At 33.0% G+C, this 23,981-nt stretch overlaps 1 protein-coding gene and 1 long non-coding RNA gene across 6 annotated transcripts in view; both read right to left on the reverse strand.

Annotated features, from left to right (window-relative positions):
* Nucleotides 1-20,882, reverse strand: part of LOC149572973 (RNA helicase family protein) — a 141,027-nt gene extending 120,145 nt beyond the window's left edge. The window contains exons 1-4 of one of the 5 annotated variants that reach the window (XM_089814102.1): nt 20,674-20,882; nt 20,391-20,546; nt 18,277-18,323; nt 16,458-16,538 (exon numbers count right to left, since the gene is read on the reverse strand). In XM_089814102.1, the coding sequence (XP_089670228.1) occupies nt 16,458-16,538; nt 18,277-18,323; nt 20,391-20,503 (241 nt within the window). In that variant the 5' untranslated portion in view covers nt 20,504-20,546; nt 20,674-20,882. Of the gene's footprint in view, nt 1-16,457; nt 16,539-18,276; nt 18,324-20,390; nt 20,570-20,616 lie in introns of all 5 variants that reach the window. The other 4 variants (XM_089814103.1, XM_089814106.1, XM_089814105.1 and 1 more) reach the window with 4 other exon arrangements.
* Nucleotides 2,325-3,351, reverse strand: LOC149572974 (uncharacterized). Its single transcript, XR_016359632.1, has 3 exons — nt 3,094-3,351; nt 2,801-2,969; nt 2,325-2,692 (listed from the first exon to the last, which is right to left on the reverse strand). It is a non-coding gene; the product is annotated as an uncharacterized LOC149572974 (long non-coding RNA).
* Nucleotides 20,883-23,981: the final 3,099 nt, after the last annotated feature.

Genomic DNA, 23,981 nt, shown 5'->3' on the forward strand with positions numbered 1-23,981 from the left:
TTTTCAGATATTAGAAGAAGATGATGAAGATGAGAAAAATTATGCCGAAGTGAGACAAAAACATAATGATGTTTCAAATTTGAATGGAGAAGATATTTTTGGTCAGTCTGAAGATGAATCCGCCCATGATGATACCTGTATGACAGCAGATATTAGTGAGTATAAAAATGAGAAAGAGGATCCTCTAAGCATGGAAGAAATTTCGGATCTGTTGGACATAGAATATAAGGAACATGTTGAGAAAAATAGTCAAAAAAATTCTCAATTCACCACAATAAACAAGTTAATGGATCAGCATATATTCAGAGAGTACTAGATGAAGGAGATGATAATTACCAGGAGTCAAATAGTGAACATGAAATAGAACTGCAAACGGTAAGTGAACAGGAGGAAGTTTCAGGAGATAATGCTAATGAAGGTATCAGTCTTGTTGATCAGGCAGATGATGATTCTCAAAAGGATGAATTTAGTATACAATTTGCCGATATCTTGTGTAAAGAAACACTTGATGATCTAGATAAAAGCTCTCATGAAGGTATGCCTGAATTCTCTATGTTCTTGAATCCATTATTTGAAGAGGATTTTCTATGCAATCAAGTCCATCAGCATCATAATGAAGATAGCAGGCCTATGGAAATTCTGAAGATGATAACACTCATGATATGCATTCAGAAGGTGAGATACCTTTCAGTTCATCCTACGAGGAGGAGTTTTATCAAACATGTGAAAAAGAGATAAAATCAGACAGCCACAATGAGGAGAATGTGTCGAAGAATAGTTCTAAAACTTTCCACGTGTCCCATCTAATCAAATTCTTGATAAAAGAGAAGTAACATTTCCTAAATATGAGTTATCTTCAAAACCTTTCTGTGAGGAGAAACATCTGGAGTATTGAACAGATTGTGTGCAAGGAGACATCCAAGCAGACAAGTTAATCAAGATGTTTGTATGACTGATCAAACGCATGGCTCTAGGGATCCTCCATCCAGCAAAGACCACAATGCACTTGATGACTTCTCAAAGGCTAAAATGGTTACCAAAGACTACATTGATGAAGAGGAAGCAATATGTATTGTTTATGAGAATGATGCATCTAATACAGCAAGGGAGCAGATGTTGGGGCTAAATAATTCTGAAATTTGTCTATTCACAAATACTCTTGTTGATAAGGAAAAAGAACGATATAATACCATATTAAGCAGATTTGAAGTATTACATGATTGAATCAGGTGTTTGATAGAGGAAAGGATCAAGATTTACTTTTGGGGGGGGCCTAGGGCCGCCCAATTTCTCCTTGAATCAGATTGAGTTTGGATACTTGGTCTGCTTCTCCAAAGATAGCTGGAGTCTCATTATGCCCACAGGGGGCATATGTCCCCAATAAGAGCCACTAATGGAGCCCACATTTCTGCAAATTAAGGGCCTCCATTTGAAAAATAATGATTGTAGAAAATACATTGAAGAGCATATGTCAACAGAATGTGTTTGGTTGTGAGTGTTATGTCTGCAAGGATATATGCTCAAGTAGAGATGTTGAAAAGATTTTAGTTTGAAAAGAGAGAGAACATCCATTAAGTAATGTGTGGGTGTGGTACACATGTTAAAGGTGAAGGAACAATCGAAGTACATGACAATCTTCTGCCTCAGCATTTTATTCATGACATCTTTAACACATGGGTAGGATCACAAAATATTTTGCCAATTTTATTTAAGCCGCCTATTCTGCCATAGAAATACCCACCTCCAACTAAATTACTAGAGTTGCAGCCACATCTTGTATCTGCATTAGGAAATCCCTCATATGAAGCTTCTGTCTAAAATCTTTTATAACGTGCACATATGCCAATGAACCTAAAACTGTGTACCACACTAGCATGAAGCTTTCTGGTGTCCATCTTTCAAAATTTAATATCCGAGTCTACACTGATGATACCCTTTATCAATCATGGTACCACAATTTGGATTTAGCCCAGCAGTCCATTCTCATAGAAGCTGGTATCCTTCTATTCTTGAAGACAGTGGCTTACAGGAGCAACGCATCATTCTATACTGCTGTTATTAATTTCGTTACAGATGGCCAATTCAGTGTTGGACAAAGCAAGCTTCTTGGCCTACAGGAATAGTCTTGCTCAATAGTTCATCAGTTCTACAAATGGTTTACAGATTTGGAGTCTGCCATGAATCAGATGATGAAAGAAAATACAAACTACATAGAAAATGGGAAAGTATGCAGGGCAAATATATGTGCATGCATCATCAGCACAAAGAGTTTTCAAGGCTGATAATGAATGAAGGATGATACATAAATCTGTACAAACGGCATGTTATACACCTTGCAATAGAATGAATATATTCATCACAAAAGCATACACTACTATAATCAGAGCGATGAGTTCACACAAGTTCAACATCCAGAAACAAGCAGTGATGCAAAAAACTCTGGAAGTGTTGGAAATAGTAATGAAATAGGCAAAGAGGTGGCAGAATACAAAAAATGCAATCATTGGCTCTCCGCATGAATACAATTGAGAGTCCGATGGTGTTGCTTATCTGCCATGCTTGAGATGGTTATGAAGGGCATCCATGACAGAACTCCACATATTCCCAACGCGACTTCCTTATGATCATGAAAGGGAAATTTCATCAGTCACCTCTCCATACACAGCAGCAACTTCATGTAGTGATGAAGATTCTGCTTCAGCACCAAGAAACCACGTCAGCCCAGCAAGTCCATGATACAAAATACAAGGGAAGAATATCAATATTGTTACATGGGAGTGGTGGTAAAAATGATGCTAACATTGATACCAAATTTCAGTCAACGAAAGCCAGTAATATGTTACTGTGGAGTTCCAACTCAGCGATGAAGAATCCATGCGCCATCGGAAATTGATTCAAAAGCCATCGTGCATACAAAGACAGTAATAAAACCATGACTATAGCAGCAAAAAAGTCATCCATGACTGCATCTGTTATTTGAAAAGAATAACTCAGACATCAGCGATATAAAGAAGCCACGTGATACAGAGCCCTCCCAAAGCAAAAGTTATCGCTATCGAACCAGAACCCACAATGAAAGATAGAGAAATTCACCAGGTCATCAGAAATCGACAGTGTTAACATCTCCATCTAAGGTGTATGCTCATGACCAAATTATTTGGCAAAGCCCATATACAATCAATATTTATGTAAAACCAATACATCTGCAACTATAGAAGAAGACATGAATTGAAAGGAATAAGTAAAATGTTAAAGAAATAATGGAAATAAGATGACATCAATAAGAACCGATAGCTCATGTTGAATATGCTTGAAGTGTCAAAGTCCATGCCAAAAAAAGTCTTGCCACATCAGCACCTGTGGAGAAAGACATATAAAGGAATCGAGTATATCACTGGGTATAGCATGGACAAATACCGTGAAAGAAGGATTCTGAAATAATATGCAATGACCATATTAGAGACTCAGGCAACCGAAGGAATAGTGGAGCAGGCTTAGAATGGAAATACAAGGAAAAAAGAAAGGATATTGCCTGAAAAATTCAAAGGACCAGAATAACGATTTACGGCAACTACAAATATTAATAATATTCAATGATAATATAATGATGTAATACTAAGTTACAAGTCATGAATAAAAAAGGTGCGATTGAAGCACAAAATACTTTATTGTGAATCATGAAGTTATTTTTGATATTAAAATGCAATTTAAAAAGGAAAGGTGCAATTTGATTTTGAAAAGGAACAACTTTTCTATTTGAAAAGTTGCATCTTTAAGAAGAAGATATATATTATGGAAGTATTATGAAGAAACAAGCAATGCAATTACAAAGAAATATTCAGATTTTGTGAAGAGGATTGTAGATGAAGGTTTGACCTGCAAAATTATTTAATCTGTTATTCTTTCATGATGAATAAACAATTTAAGTTCCTGTTCATTTAAAAGGCAAAGAGATAAATTACACTTTGGATTAGTCCCTTATGGGCACCAAGGCGATTGGCGAGTTATTCCTAACCATACATATGTATTAGATCCTTCATAGAATTTTTGTTTGACAATCAAGGATAGTGTGAATATACATATGTTTCCTCATCCGTGTCTAATTGGACTTCCCTCTGAAGAAGTTAAAAATCCTTCTAGACTAACATTAAATTGCATATATGATTGATCTTCCACATTTATAATACAGGAGCAATTGATGATATTTGAATGTACATCATCGCATAAGGTTGTACATAGGAATCTTTAGTGTAAACTCTACTGCCCAAGTAAATAAGGCACTGGTCATTTAGAATCATTGAAAAGTAGTCATTGGTTTTATAGTAAAAGTTTGTGTTGCCATGATTTCAATCCCCTATATTTTTCAAGCTTCTAGGACTAGGGTTGAGTGAGTGTTTCATGTCGTCTTGGTATAGGTTGCCATTGGGGTTTCCTCTCTCATCTTTCCCTCTGAGTTGCCTAGGTGGGAATACAAGACAAATGCAAATGTTTTCAGTCATGCTAAGTGATTAGGCTGGGAAGGGTAAGTTAATACATTCCCCAGATGAGAGAGAGAAACAGTTCTATTCATAAGAAATCCTAACTCAACGATCAAGTGTTCCATTGACAACATGATGCAGATTGAATGAAAAGATTATGGGCATATCTAAAGCAAAATAGCAGTGAAGAACACAAGGACTGAGAATAAAGAACATGTTGCAAACGTGTGAACAAGATAAAGAATTACCAGTTGACTTCAATGTGGAATAAGTACTAAAATATGTAAAGGTATGGAAGGACATGGTCAAAGGTGGCGAAGACCAAATGTGCTCTCAGATCAACAGCACAAATCGCATCTGAATGTCCACATCCAAATTTGAAAGGATCGCATGATCACACTTGGCTTTGGCTTAGAAGACTTTTAAGTTGCGAAGAAGCGAAAACCTAAAGACCGCATGTTCGCATGGTATTCAAATTAACTCAAGGTCAAGGTCACGAAGATGCAAAAGATAGCTACAGTTAAATCAAACAGGTTATCACACCATCACAGGTGATATAATAGTTAAGTCCCTTCAAGTCACGAGGATGCAATGTGTGAGGCCTCACCCCGACCCGTCATAGCATAGACATTTTATTACATTTTGATATTTGAGACCTTGATATTTTGACAGCCATTCGAGACTTAGATGGACAGTGGGTTGTTTTATCTATTGATTTTGATACTGCAGTAATATTTTACATTATGATATGCACTAAGAACCTATTATTGTGTATGAAATGATCGAACGCATATGGATGCAGTTTTATGACATGGTACTATTAGATTTTGATTGGATGCAAAATGTTCATTTGATTATGATGATTTATGATTTGTAGATAAATGTTAATTTGATTATGATGCTTTATGAGATGAATGATTATGATATACAGATAAATGTTAATGATGACTTATGACATGCAGATTTTGATATTTTAACATTTTAGATGGAATAATCGAAATGACTAGGAAAGGAAAATTTATTTGAATTATGTTAATATGGATTTCGTAAAATTCAAATTATGCATTTATGACATACACTTTATATAACCTCCTTGGACTACTGATGCTCGAGTTTGATGTGCAGGAAGTGGAACCATGTAATTTATTGGGGGAAACCAAGTTCCGAACCTATGTGAACGCAATTTAACCAAGGCGAATCTTTGGAAGATTCAAAAGAATCGTTGTGAAAGTGTTTTGTTTCATAATGTAGCTTGTATGAAGAAATGTTTAATCATAATTTAGATGCATTAAGGACATGTCATGGTGAAGTGTAATGTATTTTAATGTGTCACTTGATACTTGTAATTGTCCATGTGTTGATGACATGTCACCTAGAGTGTTGGTCACAAGGCACTTAATCTTAGTCCTTCCTTTTTCTTCCAATTAATGTTTTAGTACACCCACTTGGGAGAGAGTGTTAGGATGGGTCACCATTATGTTGACTTTCGAATTCAAACTTGTCGGCGTTTTTAGGGGGCCTAAATGGGATCCTAAAGTGTCATTTTATTGAAAATAAGCCATCCTAATGGTAGTATAACATGTTAGGGGCCTAAATTCAACCATTTTAGTGATTAGCTAACTTAGGGGACCCCTTAAACAATGCACTCTTGAACCAATTCGAAATTTGGGGTTTCCCCATGAGTGTACCTTCACCATCCCACTTGGTCAACTTTCTTATTTTGAAGGGCCAACAATGTAAGAAAGAAGAGGCTTGATGTTCCTACCAAAAAGGGTTAGTAGAGAGTCTTTTTAGTGGAGAGGTGACAAATTAGTGGGTTGTTCACCCACTCTCTAAGTTTAGAGACAGTTAGGTTTTACAAGGAGATTAAGGGAGCTCTACTACAACTATCATTACCCTAGCTTGGACCAAGGTTGGTGCTTTCAAACTATGCTCATTTTCTTTCTTTCTTTCTTTGAGTATGGCAAAGTAAATCTACAAGTATGGAGGATTTGTAAATGGAGCTTGCATTGTATTGTGAATCTTGCATTGTGGAAATGTGAATGGGCTATGTGTGCTTGAAGATTTTCTTTGGGTTTCGTTTTCTTCTTGATTTTCTTGTTTGAATGTGAGCGTTGAATGTGTTCATGGATGTGAAGGCTTCACTCACCCTTGGGAGGGAAGAGAAGCCTTGAGTGAAGGGCATAGTTGGGTTCAATATTGTAGTTTAGAGAGTTACCTCATGATGAGGAATTGTTTTTACTCATGGAGTATGGGCTCCATTGAAGCCATATACCTTTTGTTATTTTGGGAGATATAAGGGGTTTTGTGTGAATAGGGAGGAGATGTTTATGCTGGCCTTGAGAGGCAAGATGCAATGGCAATATGGTGTTATCTTTGGTTATGGCATCTCCTCTTTGAAGAGCCCACCTTCACCCAATGTGAGATGATCCCAATGGTGGATCATTGTGCAAGCCATGGGAGGGAGTTGTTTTGTGTTTTGTGTAGTGTTCATGCAATGGCAAGTGATGGATGTGTGTAATCCGTTTGGTTCTTGTTTTCCCTGCTCGGTGGGTGGCTTCATAGAAGCCTAGGTTGGGCGGTGAGCCTCCATGGTTCCTTTTGTGTGTGTGTTATGTGCAGGTTTTGAGAAGATGCAGCCTTTGAAGGCATTAGGGTTTCACCCATGTTATGTGGAAAAGATCCAAGTGGGTAAAGATAGATCAATGTCTATGACATCTTAAGGGGATTGTGATTTTGAAAGTCTCTATTGTTATTTCATTGTGATGTAAGGAGATTGTATCATTGTTTATCATTTGAAAATTGTGGAAGAAAGGATTAAGAAGTTGTGTATATATATGTATGTTTTACTTGAAAGGAAATGGTCATTTGAAAAAGTTGTATACATATGTTTTACTTGTAAGGAAATCTTCCATGTTAAATTTGATGTGTTATGAATGAAAATTTGTATGGGACCCTGCTCCTTGGGTTATTGTAGATGATTGGTAGACGTATATTTTATAAATGATATGTGGAAGAATATTATGAGTAGAGTTGGTCAGATTCAAAATATATATGTTGCATTGAAAAGTTATTTGCTATGCATCTCATAGCTTGGAAGAAAATCATCATATTTGATAATTCATTGTATATGTATAATCATTTATTCATTTATTCATTTGTTTTTTTCAAAGTTCAAATAAATTTGCTAAGTAGACAATGCCATCCTATCAACAAAAATATTCACTTAAAATTTTATGATGGAATAGACAAACACAAAAAAATTTAGCTTAAGACAAGTAAACACTTAGATCAAATCCAAGATAGACTTGCTGTAGGTCAACATTTTCCTCTCTAGAAAATGTATGAGGATTGGCAAAGATCATGTGACCCTGAGGTCGTCTTTTCTTGAAAACAGCACACAAATTTATATATATATAATCTAGGATTATGACAAACTCAAGTGTCATAAGAAGACTAAACACCTAAAGCTAAACTAGGGTGTACTAACAAGAAAACTCACAAAATATTAACTAAAATTTTCAAACAAATCAAAGAAGGGCTATTCAACCACTCCCAAAGCGCATAACTCTTTCCATGGGAGCCTTGGCGCATGTGTCTAGGGAGGGGGACATTTCTAACATAAAGTCAGATCCCAATCCCAACACCCCCACCTTGGGCCAAGGGAATGTACTTTGCTAGGTTGCCTAGGCGCCCATATTGGAGGAGAACCAGCAAAAAGGTAAATGGAACTTTGCAAAATTTGAAATGTTACTTTTTCCCTAAGTCCACGACTAGGAAGGAGTGAGCCTGGGTTTGGGAAGAGGGGAGGAGTAGGTGAGTGTTCCAAGGCAAGTTAAAAACATTATAAAACAAATTGCTGTCATATTCCTTCCTTTTAGGTGCAGGCATGTAATCCTTCAAACATCATTGGGAAAAGGATTTAGGTGAGCACGTGGTCCAAATCCTAAGCATTTGAAATTTGAGGAGAGAGAGTTTTTGTAATAATAAATAAGATGGAAAGGGGGGGGGCGCCATGTGTAGTTTAGGATAGAAGTTAATGTTAGGACATAGAAGTTTGTTAAGTTATGATTAGGGGATTATTTAAAATTAATATTGTATTGAATAATTGGGATTGTTGAGGAATGCATTTTAATGATTGAAGATATTAGGATTTAGGAAATTTCTTAAATAGGATTAGTAAAATATTTGAACTAAGGCAATTCAAGCTAAGAGTAATTGGTAATTAGATTTATGAAGTATGAGTTAAGTATAGGGTAGAGGGTAGCTAAGTTAGTAAATTATAAGTTAGTTTGTGAAATAGTGTCTAAGTAGGGACTAAAACAAATGTGTCATTTGGTAATTAGATATAAATAAATAGATAGGTAATGAGTTTTTTTTTTAAGTATGTTTATATTGAGTATTTTGTTTTGTTTGTTATTTTAAGTATAGAGAATTTGAATCTAATAAATGGAAATGAAAATTAAGAGTTAATTTAATTAATAGCATATGTTGTTAATGGGGTGATTAAGGATGCATTACATTAAGGGGAGATAATGTTTACAGCTAATAATAATAATAATAAAGAATTTAGAATTATGAATATGACATATGTTAATGGTAGTCAGTAAGTGGATTAAGGGTATTAGGTTGATAATTAGAAAGATAGGTTCATTAAACTTGTTATGGGATATTTAGTGTTCCTTCATCCATTCATTTATTAACAATTGTATTAACATTTAGCAACATTGTGGAATAGTATTAGTAAGGTTGAAATAAGTAGTGTTAAGATGGAAAGGGGTAGTTGAAAATTTCTTTTGAATAATAATAATGATAATTAGTTTTTGAATAATAATTAGCTTTGAATAATAATAGTAATAATAATAATGATAATAATGATAATGAGGTCCTAGATTAAGTTATGGTTAGTACTAGGTTAAGTCCTAGTTATTATTAATTAAGTAGGCAATATAGTTAACACAATGTGACATCTAAACCTTGAATATAAATAGTAAGAAATGATAAAATTGGTAATGGGTAATAATAGATTAAGTTAGTAATTATGGGTTGAGTAGAAGCCATCTAGTCATGAAGTAATGAAAGGATGTGTAGACTCATGTATGCCTAGTGGGTTACGATGCTAGAAATGATTAAAAATTAACATAATAATTCTTGAAAGGGGTGAGAAACAGGAAAGGTATGTATGTGATAGGGTGGCTTGTATTCAAACATTTAGGACAATTACCAAATATCTCAATGTTCACAAACCCTACAACCATTGCAACTATGTTTAGGCGAGAAATTGAATTTCACTTGCATATACGAGATGACTTAATTGGAGTATAGAAGGTGAAAGGATTATATCCATAACACCCTTATAACCTAGTATTGAAATCAATGTTAAGCAACCAAGAGATCTCTAATAGGAAGCTTGAAATCCAGGTTTCGAATGAAATAGATTTCATTTCATCAACTAGCTTTACCATATCCAAATTTAGTAGAATTACACATTGGCAAGTCACTATTCAATAGAACATAGAACTATACATAAAATCTATAATATATCTTTCAAAAAAAAAATTGGTTGTGTTTTATCTCGTAAATTTAGGGCATGACACAATGACGGGCCCAACAATTAAGATTTAAGCTTTCACATAATCGCATGCGGTTAGGGTTAATCGTAAGCTAAGGGTGCGAAACCGCGAAAAGTAATCTGAACTATTAAGTTGAAAAAAGTGCAACATTGCACGCAGGCAGCCAAATAATTCGAGTATAGTTGTGAAGATACGACAAAGAAAACAGAATGACACGTGTTTACATGGGCCCGTCATATTCTCTAGTCACCAAACTCTCCAGCCAATGAAACAGCGCCACTTGTCTGCCACGATGTACACAGCTGGAAGATGGACCTGCACTGCATAGGTGAACAAGAGAGTTAAGCCTTCTAATCTCAGTCATCAAATCTTAAAGATCAACGCTTATCGCAAGTTCGCAAGTGATTAAAGATAACCCGAAGTCAACATGGTGAAGCAGCAAAAGCCATTAATTGCATGGTCACAAGTGGTTAGAAGTAACCCAGAGTTAGCGTTGCAACGAAGCGAAAGCAAGGAATCGCTTGATCGCAAGCTTGGCCAACAGTTTAAGGATGACAGTTGCAAAGCAGCGAAAGCCAGTGATCACACGGTCGCGGGTTGAATGATGAGTTAAGATTTTAAGTTGCGACCCGGCGAAAATGGTAACAATTAACTCTAAACAGTTATCACAACATTGCACACAATTAAAGTTAACCTGGACTTAATGTGGTAAAGCTGCAAAAAGTAACCTAGGGCATTCAAATATTGAACAATCCCATAGTCGCTGGTGGTTAGAGGTAATCCATAGTTAAGACAGCGATGGAGCGAAATAATAGAATTAAACCTTTTCGCATGATTGTAGTCTGAGAAAATGCTAAGGAATAAACCGTAGCCACAATGCGAAAGACAATAAAAGTTGAGGTGAACAGTTTTCGCAAGGTCGCCAGCTAAGAAGCATTCAAGACATTTTAAGTTGCACCTAGCAAATATGATTACTAAATGCTTAAATTTCTTTATTCGCTTGGTGGTGCAGTTTAAGTGAATGAGAAGTATTATGTCAGCGACTAAGCGAAAGCAATTAAAGGTGAAATGGTCGCATCGTCGCAAGGTTAAATTATAAGCAGAAGTTTTGAGTTGCGACCCGACGAAAGTGATAATCATGAAACTTTAAAATAAACATTTGCATGGTCGTAGGGGTTAAAGATAAATCAAGAGTTTAAATAGCGAAGCTGCGAAAAGACTAAAGGTCGCATCGTTGCTAGCAATTTAAGTCAAACTTGGGTTAAGGTCACGAACAAGCGAAAATCGATTGATCGCATCATCACATCCAATGAAGATATCAAATGAATGATGGTTGCGAAGAAGCGAAAAGGGAAAAAGTAAAAAGGGTTTTAATGTTTTAATCATGGTCGTTGATAGAGGATCAACGGTAGAGATTTAAATCTGCAGTGATCATTGGGATATGAAATACACTTTTTGGCGCCAAGATGATTGCTATAGATCAAAGAGGAATATGAATCATTTTTTAGGGTTCCTAACCATTTCTGCTTCCTTTCTCTGATGTATTGAATTCCAATCGATGATTGTTGGATTTTTGAGCGATTCAAGTGCTCTGTTAATGTAAATGATGAATCCGTAATTGGCCAAGAACCCTAAGAGGGGGGCTATATATGTAAATTATTAAGTTAATAGAAAGGATCGGCAAGTTTCATGCATTTTCTCCCCCTGTAGCAGAGACTATTGAGTGAGAATCAAGAAGTGTATAAAATGAAGGATAAGATTGATGTCTGAAACTAGGTAATGTGATGTTATAAATCCACTTAGAACTAGCATGCCTAGGTTTCTTTCATTGTCTCCTTCAGCTGAGCTAACATGCATGTAGATTAGTCTTTCTGGAACCGTAGGACAAGTACTTGTGAAGCTGTTAGTATTTGGGCTAATCAGAGTGTTAGTACAGTGTTAATAGTATGAGTAGTCAAAGTGCTGTCTTTCATAGGTATTTCTGCTTATTTGTGATGTGAAGTTAGGATTGAAATGTGTTGGGGGTTTGCCACTGGGTAACCTTGACTAGTCAGAGAGCCACTTAGGGCCATGTATGTCCTTCCATCACATCTCCTTGCATCCCATAGTCTTAGATGCATTTAGGAGTAGAGTTAGTGTTAGACCTAAAACCTCGCCTAGGTTGCTTATATCTACGATTAATCTGGTTAGCCTCTTCTGTTCTCAGGTTAAGAGCATACCCATAGTCACTCTTTTGATCACATAAAAACATCATTCCAAGTATATCTTGCATATAAGGGAGTTGTACCTTATAATTCAGAGGGCAGTGATTGGTGACATCCTTTTGTTTCCTCACATTCTGGGCGTCTAGAGTCAAGATAAAGCCAAGTTAGAAAGAGGGACAAACTATTAACCAACAGTTTGTAACCCTTCTCTATATTTTTGCTTTTTGCAAACATCAACTTAATTATTGAAAAATACTATATAAAACATTCAAGCATTTCAAACATTCCCATAACTTCTATTTTCTAAAGATTTTGCCAAACTCACAAAGTCTAAATTTGCTATAGAAAAGTTTTGAACCAAGTCATGAAGTTTTAAGGAAGGTTCACCCGCCTAGTGCTAATGGAGCCTAAAGTGCAGGGGAGTTAAATCATGAGGTTATTCCCATTCGTTGGCCAAAACTGATTGAGTACTCCTATTGGAGAATTAGCAAAGCTCTTGGATTTCCAATATGTGGTTTTGGGAACCAACAAGTCCGACACTGTCTAACCCCATCTTTTAAACAGCTCGTAAGCATGGGAAGGGTTAAGCGGCATGAAGTCCCATTTCAGAGGTTTTCCTGCTCGTTGGCAAGTATTGCATCCTACAACCCACTCTCTTGCATCATTAGGCAATGTTGGCCACCACAGGCCTACCACGAGCACTTTTCTCGCTGTCGTATTAAGACCCATGTGCTCTCCTATTGGTCCTTCATGGGCTTCCCTAAGCACTCCTGACACTTCTTCCATCACAATTGTCTCAGCACTTGGAGCCATGACCCATCAATTAGTTCTCTATGTGAATTAATTTTATTTTAAATGGTGCCTAAGTTAAAACTATGGAAAAAGCTCACAAAATTTATATAACTTTAAATGAAATAAAACCAAAATATGGTTTAAGTGAAAAGTATAAACATGAAGCCTTTTAAGTGAAAAGTGTAAACATGAAGCCATTAGCCCTTTGGTGTGAAGGAGAAGCCATTGAATTAAAATGTTATAAAGCAAGCTCTTGGGATGGAAAAGATCATCATATGCATTTTATTATCTTGGTGAATTTGAGGTTTGAGGGTTTGAGCTGAAGAAATTGTAAATCTCTCAGTTTTTCTAAGCACTTTGAGTGGGAAATCTTTTCCCATGAATTGTGACTTGCATTGCTGCTGTTTGGATTGTTTTTACTGAATCGATTCATACTGGAAAAGTGACGTTTTTACTGGAGATTTAGTCTGAGAATGGACGGCTGGAAATTCTGGGAATTCTGAGGTTTTGGCACCAAGTTTGGCCAGCCATTTGGGTTTATGCAGAGAATGCGGCTGAAAGATATGCTGCAATCAGTTATAAAGGGCCAGCATTAGAATATGCAGATTTGCAATTACAGCCCATTTTTCATGCTGAAGAAGCCTACGTTGCCATTAGAGGACTAATTTATGGGATCAATTTCAGCTGGAGACCAGCATTTGTATTCGTTGTATCAGGTTCTTGCCTCTGATGTTAAAAGTTGTGTGTGCATTGCATTTTATTGCATTGATTTAATGGAGTTTACGTTTCATGCCTCATGTTGTTGTAATGCTCAAAATGATAAGTATATAGCTAGCATGCTAAGTGTTTGTGAAAATGACAGTTGGCTGTAGGTGCACATTTTACATGTAGAATTTCTTATATATACATTTGAAAAGACCAAAAGAAGTTGCATTTGCACCTATTTTTCACTAAGTCATTGTAGTGTTAAAATCACTTCAAGCAAGCAAATACAATCTGAAAATAAAATGCAGTGAGATAGAGCTTGCATGCAAAGTGGTTGACGAAATGTCAAACATCCAAAATTAAAGCAATTTGGTGTTTGTTAGAGTAAGAACCAGCAGGGATTCTTACATAACAAGCACATGCTTTGGACCTCATGTTGTCTTAATGCATTGAAAGACATAGGAAAGATAGTGCAGTGTCATAAATTGTAACCCCTTATAATTTTACACTCCTCTTTGGGCCCTTACTTTAGTGTGCCCTTTTTCCTAAATCATTTCAAGCTTGTTTTGGGGCCCATTTTGAATTTCAAAGCACTTTATTACATATTTAAATGTCATTAATCCACATAAAAAATCCAGATACAATATTAGAGCCGTATTGTCTCATTTTCCTAAAAATCAAGGCTTGTTATGTCAGGACTAGGCATGTGTCTGACACTTTTTGGTCAAAATTTTGGGAGGGTAATGCATGGCCTACATTACTGGATCTGGTATTGATATTGAAATACGACAATTGAAAGTTGGCCAAACTGCAAAAATAACTTGAGAACCCCATGTAAGGCATCATCTACAATTCATTTTGTATCCACAAGTTTCATTCCAAATATTCTTCTTTCAACAGCAAAACTAAGCTACCTTCAACCTACACCAAGCTATCTTCAAGAATGTTTTCAAGGTGGATGTTGTTATGGTTTATCATGTTGTGTAATATGGTCATATAATGAATATGATGAATGCTTTATCATATGAACAACTGAAATTTGTTATAATTTTCTAATAATTTGCATAGACTATTGTCCCTAAAGAAGCCTTTTGCACCTTGCCATCCTTGAAAATGGTTCCCACAATTTCCTGTTATCCTTGTCCAAGAAAAGCCACAGCACATAGGAGTAATGTAACTCAATATTTAACTCTTTGAAGTATTTTCTTAGTTACCAATTTGGGATATGAATCCAATTCAGGCACGTGAATCGGATCCGTGGATTCGTGATTCTTTTTTTTTCCCAATTAAGATTCATGGAGGATTCATGAATATATATGTGTGTGTGTGTGTGTTATGAAATAGTAACACCCAATCTCCCGGGGAAATTCTCCAAGAAACTAATGACAGTACGAAAATGAATTCGGAATGACTTGGATAATGAAATTATTCATTTTATTTATAGAAATAGAAAAAAATCTGCACTATCTTTGTTAGATATCCCAGCTCAAATTAAATGGAGGAATCTTAGGCTCTAATTACTTTATAGATATTAGATATGGAAGTATGGAAGGGATGCTAACCTATATATACAATGAGAGAGAGAAATAGAGAGCAAATATGAGGTGAGCTGTATTTGGATGTGAAATAAAAGGGTTAGAAAGCAAAAAATATATTTAAAAAGTTGTATTAAATATGTTAGACCCACTTTAAACCTTGGCCTACTTGCCGATCCTTGAGGATTCATGCTGATCCTAGCAGGATCCTTGTTTTACGCAGTGGATTCGTCCGGATTCGCAATTAAATATGTTAGACACACTTTAAACCTTGGCCTGTTTGTTGATCCTTGAGGCTTCGTGCTGATCTAGGCAGGATCCTTGTTTTACGCACTGGATTCGTCCGGATTCACAGGCTGCGAATCCAGACAAATCCACTGCGTAAAAGAAGGATCCTGCTCGGATCAGCACTAATCTAGGCACAAATCCGGATCCGGCCTCTAGGGCACGAATCCGGTAACTAAGAGTATTTTGTAAATTCGTCCAAGATTGTTCGAGATTTAAAAGAAATGGAAAAATGGAACTCCTCTACAAATGGAAGTCAATCTAAAGTCACAAATGGACAAGCCTTATATAGCCTTCAAGGGTTAGCATTAATGCTTGACATAAACCAATTCTCTTAAACAAAAAACAATACTATGTCCATCCTATTGTTGTTTACAAAATCCCTATTAATCTTCAGCAAAGTTGACTTGCAATTTCTAACAATTCCACAGCTATAATCACCGATGATTTGTACATTTAAAATATCATTTGTCTTTTGTTTTTATTTTGAAAAGATGCCACCATTAATAAGCTCCATCTGCTTAAATATATTTTGGAAAAGCAACACTCCAGTTGCAACTTCCAATGTTAATACATTCAAGAATCAAAATGTAAATTAGCTTTGGACAGACAACTCCCTAGTATTTAAAGCCCGGATCAAATTGCCAACCAGAAGAATGGGTAGAAGCTATACACAGCATTCAAACTATTGAGTTCATTCTAAACATAAACATCTGGTGAGAAATCATAGCATTGAAATGATCTTTTATACAAAATCAAATGCAAATCAATTACAGATAAATCTATGATTTTGAAGCAACTTTCAATAGCTTCAAAAAATGATTGCATTTGACTAAATAAATACTAGCATTATAAATTTGAATATCATAACTAGAGATAACTTACGAGTTGTTTTCCCACTGCCTGTTTCTCCAACAACTACAAGTGTGTGATTCTTTCTCACTTCATCCACCAGTCTCTTCTCCGCTGAAACAAATTAAATTATACATGTATTACTGATCCAGTCAATATTATCATGTCTAGAATAAGGTGTCTATATCATTAAGCTCCATATTTAAAATGCAATCTTTAAAATCAGTTTCCTTAGTCAAAAGGCTAGGTTGCCATTGCAAGAGATATTATAGCCCATTCCTTTTCCTCCTTGTTTGCCTTCCAAAAGTAAGCCAAGTACCAAGGGAGGAAGGTACAAGACATTTGATTACTAAACAAGTTTAATTAGGCACTTACATATTATCTTGCCTGTTACTAAAAAATGGAGCAAAAACATAATATTTTTGGGACTTTAAATCAAGGAATAATGCATTAGTATATACTAAAAAAAATTGTAACACTTCATACATTGTATCCACATTAAAAACTACAATTTCTTTAGTTAGAACTAAAAACCTGAAGAAACAATGTATTTGAATGTTACATTAGGGATGGATGACTGACAGATGATCACTTATGAGTCACTAATTATGCTCAAAACAAAGAGTCCCATGTCTTAAAACGTAGCATTATCCACCAATTTCAAATTATTTTTTCAAATCTGAAAGCATAAAATTATAGAAACCCACAGGACTGGAGCTAACTAGTTGGGAGGAAGCATAACAGGCAACAGGCAAATGGGCCTAGCTTCAAATCCAAGTGGAATTAGAGACTTTATATGCTTGAAAGCGAGTTTGACATTCAATAATCTGTTCAAACATCAATCAATCACTTGTAGCTCCTTTAGTGAAACTGTGAAACAAAACAAAAAAAATGCTTACCAGTCACTTATTTTAATAAATCAAAAAGGTGTAAACTTTCAGACTAAAACAATAACTTTGTTAAGTACAAACAAACAGTTACACAAATTCTTGAGGCATATATCTATCAAAAGGATAGCTATTTGTGTCAAATTAAAAAAACTGAACACCCTTTGGAAAAAGGGAAATTATGATGGCACCAGACATCAAATGCTACTATGAATATATGTGCACAAGAGTGGCACTAGTATAATTACTATAGATATAAACATATATAAGCCTAACTATTATGAATTTGCACATTTACAAGGATCAAGTTTTCTTGATAGTTGTTTCTTTCACTGGCTTTGGTAAAACATATATAAGCCAACTATTACAAATTTGCACATTTTTTACAAGGATCAAGTTTTCTTGATAGTTGTTTCTTTTACTGGCTTTAAAGCCAATGAAAGAAACAACTATCAAGCAAATTTGATCTTTTCCGAAATGTGTAACTGCATAATAGTTAAGCATATAATATGTTTATAAAATTCTATGACATGAGTCTAATTAGATCAGAATAGATATAAACATATTATATGCAAAACTATTAAGCACTTCACACTTTGCAAAGATCAAGATTTCTTGATTTGTTTCACATAAAAGGCAGTGAAAGAAGCAACCATCAAAAAAACTTGATGTTCCCAAAATGTGCAAATGCGTAATACTTAGGTATAAATTATGTTTATATATATTCTGATCTAAATCTGCATCTTTATAAAAAGTGTCATTCAAGATTAACAATATCCATAGTTATGTGGCTAACAAGTTACATTGCATTCAAAACTTGGGAAAGTCCCGACCAATGACATGAATCATTCTCAAAATGCAAGTTACAGAAGCAAGCAGATTTTAGTTTACAAATCAAATAAACCAAATAACAGTACAAAGCCATAATTATTTCCTAAATATATTTAGCAGGAAGAGCAACCTACCAGAAGCAATGGGCAATGAGCATCTCTGTTCCAAGATCCTTTGCTTTCTGAACACACACAAAAGCTTGAATTCACAAATTAGTATCTTATAAAGAAATCCAACAGTTAAATAAAATGTATTGCATGCTGACAGTCACTAAATGAAATTAGTGTAGTCACCCCAAAAAAAATGGATATAACAACAAATTTGGACAAGAGAGTTGTGCCAAAAAAAAAGAAACAGAAGTTATACATCTAGTGAAGTGGAAAGTCTGACCAATCAAAGACTCTACATGGATGTTCAAAGCTGAGATAGATTATTATGGTTTTCCTTTAGCTGAAAGCCTCAAACGCAAGTGCAAGGCTCACTTTTCAGTTACCCTGTCAAGTGATAACACAAGTGCATCCCAAGCCTAAATACAAATCTGCATCAACCAAAAATATTGGCTTTTGTGTTTGTTGTGTTTTTCAAGTGCTGTTGTCTTGCATTGACATGGTTACACATTCCTTAATTTATATCTAGTGATTTCAAGACTAGTCAACAATAATCTAGTTCTTTAACTCAATTCAATCTAGTGATTTTAAGACTAGTCAACAATAATCTAGTTGTGTGCTAATACATTTGTATCCAATTGGCATAAGGGGTTTTACGTGATGATTTATAAACCTCTCAAACATGTCCATGTGTCCACATATGCATTTGATGCTTCATTGTAAGCCACAAGATGCTTTCATTGTACTACGAGTCTTGATTTGCATGAAATTGTAAAATTACTTAGATAATTATTGGTCTTAAGGAGGTTCACATGCAAGGAGCCAAATAATGTCTTCAGATCTGCATCTCTATGTACCTCAAAGATGATCATTTTACAGATTTCAAGAAAATACACTCGATTCCCAAAAAGACTTCATGTTGCAATCATTTAATACAGACACATTAGTCCTTATCACATGTACCTAGGATGGTTAACTTTGCTTTTGTCTCGCATCATCTTTATTCCTTTTAAGGTGGACGTAACAACCATATTGATGAACCAGAGACAGCAAAGGCAGCTAAAATTGAAGCAACATTGTGTTCGAGGCCTCAAAATATCTAGTCTAAGGTGTAGCTTATGAAACTTATAATGCAGCTATGTTTCACAAGCAATAAATCAATCTTCATTGTGTACGTTGTGTGTTATCATTTTCTGTATGATTGGATTGTTCATTATGAGACTGCCGGACAAAAGCTACATCAAAATGTGCAACAAATTTCAATCCTTCCTATCTTCCACCAAGAGATTAGACCCTAGAAGATTTTGAAATGGAACACAATGGCAAAGGACCCCTTGTAAATGATCAGATGAATAGCAAAGAAGTCATGGCTTGGAGTTATCTAGGCCACCTGGAGACACTTTAGGTATAGTCAAGAGTCTAGTTAATATTGTTAAATGCAAAATTAGCAGGAAAGGGCGTTTGTAAAGTTTTAATATATAGTTAATTTTACTTCAATCCAATAACCTTCCCATAGTTGCTCTATGGGAAAATGCAAATTTCATAGAGATAAAGAAGCAGTCAGAGTAAAACCCAAAGATGAAGAAACGGCACATAAGCTCACTTTTAGAGGAGTATCAACTCAAGCTCTGAAAAATCTAGCTTAACTGACTTGAAAAATGATATTTTCCCAGAGAACAATCAGAATTATTCTCTAACCTCGCATCATGGCATCCAAGTCGAAATGAGAATCTTCATCATGTTTCAAAAACTCCACCAGGCCAAAACAAAATAAGGAAATAAGCTTACAAACATAAAACTCAATTTAGCTATTCTTAATATATTGAGTCTAGTAAGCGTGTGTTGTATATTGGCGACATGTGTGGATAAGCTTGAGCAATATTCTTCAGACTTTGAACCCTAATCATGCTCAAATGCACCCCTTTAAACCTGGGTCACAATTAAATCTACTAGATTTTTGTTACGCCGTGAACTTGAACTTGACCTTGGATGTCTGTTAAGGTTATAGGTCGTCTTGATGTCACGAGACAGCTTTCCCTTGGATACTATTGGCACTTAACATTTGTATATCCGTGCCAAATGATGATTCAGTGGCAACCTATTTCAATATTGGCCTTCCAAAACAAACTTGACATAATTACCTTATAAAAGAGTCATCTTCACCCTTTCGCCTCAAGTTTCCGGTAATGGCGGAGCTGTTGTTGAAAGGTGAAGCTGGCATAGAAGGCATATTGACCGATAAACTTTCTGTCATAAACCAAACTCAGGATTGTTCATATCTCTGCTGTCCACAAGAACTACAAAGACAAGACACAAAACACTGCATTTTATTAAACAGAAGAATGGTTAGCCAATAATTTCACACACATCAAACTGGACTTCATTTATCCATCTTACAGAGCTGAAAATGCAATATGTTCGTACAATTTAATGGTGGCATTCAATAGCTGTGCATGTTATTTTTCCATGCTTAACGCATTGTAACCTTTAGGTTCCGTGCTGTGCGCAAGGATCACTCTGTTAACTTATTGTCGGTTCTCCAATTCTGTTGCAATAGCATCCCTCCGACTGCAGTGTCAAAACCCTTATTATTATTATTATTATTATTATTAAATATTCAATTTTCTAATCACTCTTTTAAAAAATAATTTTGTATGTTTATAAAGAAAGATTTTTAATATAAATTATTTAATGTCATACGTTATAATAATTAATAGCTAGTATTTGTGTCACTCAGTGACTAAGTACTTACCTCAGTTATTAATTAATTACAGCTTTAATTTTATAAATAAAATAAAACACTTATTTTTATTAATAAAGATATTAAATATTTCTAATTTTTAATTTTTTAAATATATTATATATATACTATTGTTAAAATGTAAAATTTTAATTTATTTAAAATTATAAGAATATGCCAATAGTGGCATGTTGTGATGGTTAAGTTGTTGAGTTGTTATCCTTGCCATCAAGATTCAAATCTCATGGGGATGAGGTCCCCCGTTTGTGGCCTCACTGGTTCATAGCTCCAGTCAAAGCATTTAATAAATAAAAAAAATTATAAGAATATATGAAGATTAAAACGATAAAATATATATTGCATAATATAAATTATATAATTTTTTGATGAATAGTCCTTTTCAATTAATAAAATTTACTAAACATATATAAATTATATAATTTTGTATTAAACATATTTAGATAAAATTAAAATAATGCATGTTATAAATTCTATATGTTTATATTAAATTTATTAATTTATATATATATATATATATATATATATATATATATATATATATATATATATATATATATATATATATATATATATATATATATATATATATATATAGTTTTAAAAATATTTTATATTAGGAAAAATTTACTCTGCCAAATTCTAAAAATCTAACTTATAATAATATATTATTATAATATATAAACAACAACTACATTATGATTTTAAAAATGCTATCGAATCGTCCCATATAAACACAAGCCTCTTTAGCCAATCAAATCAATTACAAATAATTTTAAAATTATATAAAGTTAAAAATCTTTCATTTATACTATATGAATAGAAAAATTATTTTTAAAAATTTAAAATTGTAAATTGTGATTGGTCAATCTATTTAGTTAATCACTAGTTAATGTATGAAATTTTAAAATTGTCACAATAGTACTTAGCCTACCGACAAATACTAATAAGTTCTAATATTTAATAAAATTTAATTAAATATTAAATTATTTAATAAATTTATTAATTAATAATATTAATTAAAATAATTATTTATATATTAATTTTAACTTTTAATACATTTTAAATTTATTAAAATCTTATATCTAAAGTAGAGTTTTTATTAAGCTTAAATAATTTTAATATTATTTTCTTATAATTTAAAATATTTATATAAAATATTAAAACATATATTTATATATTTATTGTATATAAAAATAGCTTTTATAATTTTTATAATCAAATAAAAAGTTCAAATTTAATAATTTACATAAATTTTTATTTTTATTCTATTTTAAATTTCAATAATTTAAATTTAAATAGAAGTACATATTGCTCTCTCTTCTACTAAATACTAAATACTAGCAGTTGCACGCTTGTGTGCTTATAATGATAAGTCGATAAGTGCTCCATAATATAATTATTTTTTAAGATATAATCTTATGTGAATTAGATTATTAATAATTTTCAATTTAAATAAAATAATATTTACTAAAATATTCTAAATAGATAAATTAATAAATTAAGAGAAATAAATAATAATATGAAAAAACAACGACGTCTCTAAAAAAATATTATATTTGACTAAATAAATTATAGAAACAAAAAATATATATATTAAAAAAATCTAAACTAATGAAAAATAATAATAATAATTTAAAGATAAAACTTAAATCAATTTTTAAAATAAAAGTTAAATCAATACAAATATAATCTTATATGAACAAATTAGATTATCAATAATTTTTTATATAAGTATCATAATATTTACTAAAATCTTTCAAATAGATTAATAAATATTATTTATTTAAATTCAATTCATCAAATATGAAAAAAAATAATCATTTTTAAAATTCTCATCAAAAAATCTATTGTGAAAAAATAATAAGAGAAATATGAAAATAATAGCAATGTCTATAACAAATATTCTATTGACTAAATAAATTATAGAAACTAAAAAATAATATTTAAAAAACTAAACTAATATAAATAATAAATTAAAATAATTTAAAAACTAAAATCTAAATCAATTTTAAAAATCAAAAGTTAAATAAATAGAGATCACAACATGAACTAATTGAAGATCACAAGTAATTAATCTTTTGAATAAATAGAAAAAGAAAAACAATAGTTAAAAGTGGAGATAACAACTAATAAATATGAAAACAGAAGTTAAAATGGACTGAAATAAAAATTAGTCAGTAAATAATTAACAGGAAGGATTTACAATTTTCATTGACAAATTTTTCGGCCACCTACCAACTTTTTCGTCAAAATTTTAATTTTCGAGAACAAAGTTCTCACAAATAGCCTATCAGTTAAAATATAATAAATAATATATTAAATATTTTTAACTTTTAATTATTAAATAATTTTATCAGATAAAATACATTTATCTTAAATTCTTAATTTTAAAATTTGTACTTTGATTAAAATTATAAAAGAATATCATATAAAATATGATTGGTAGGCTAAATAATAAATGAAATCTTAAAATTTAAATTAAACAAATAATATATATATATTTATTTATTTATTTACTTATATTTGAACCAAAAATCACTTATAATTAAATAAAGAAATAACATATAAGAAAAGTTATGAATTATTTGAATAAAAATAAATTATTTAAATACATAGTGACTCTTGAAATATTGGCTCAATAAGACCTTGAATTCATTAGCCAATTAGTGATAATTTAGATAATTTTATAACTTCAAAAATTAACATGCTTACTTTAGATTTTTTTAATAAAAAATTAGAAAATACGAAAACTAAATGAGAAATAAAATATTTTAATAGCGAGAAAGTAATAGTAGTAGTAGTTTCTAATGTTAGCTCCTAAAAAGGGGGGCCTACAATACCAAAAGAACTCAATCAATCACATATCAAATAAACTACCGGGTGCACTTTGCTTAATCTTAAAAATACATATTTGAAATTTTGGAAAGTTTTTTGAATAAGATAAACTAGCAGTTGCGTCTATGTCCATGCA

This window comes from Cupressus sempervirens, chromosome 2 (genome assembly GCF_028749045.1).
Source record: "Cupressus sempervirens isolate cs-2001-9-10 chromosome 2, ASM2874904v1, whole genome shotgun sequence".
Lineage (NCBI taxonomy): Eukaryota > Viridiplantae > Streptophyta > Pinopsida > Cupressales > Cupressaceae > Cupressus > Cupressus sempervirens.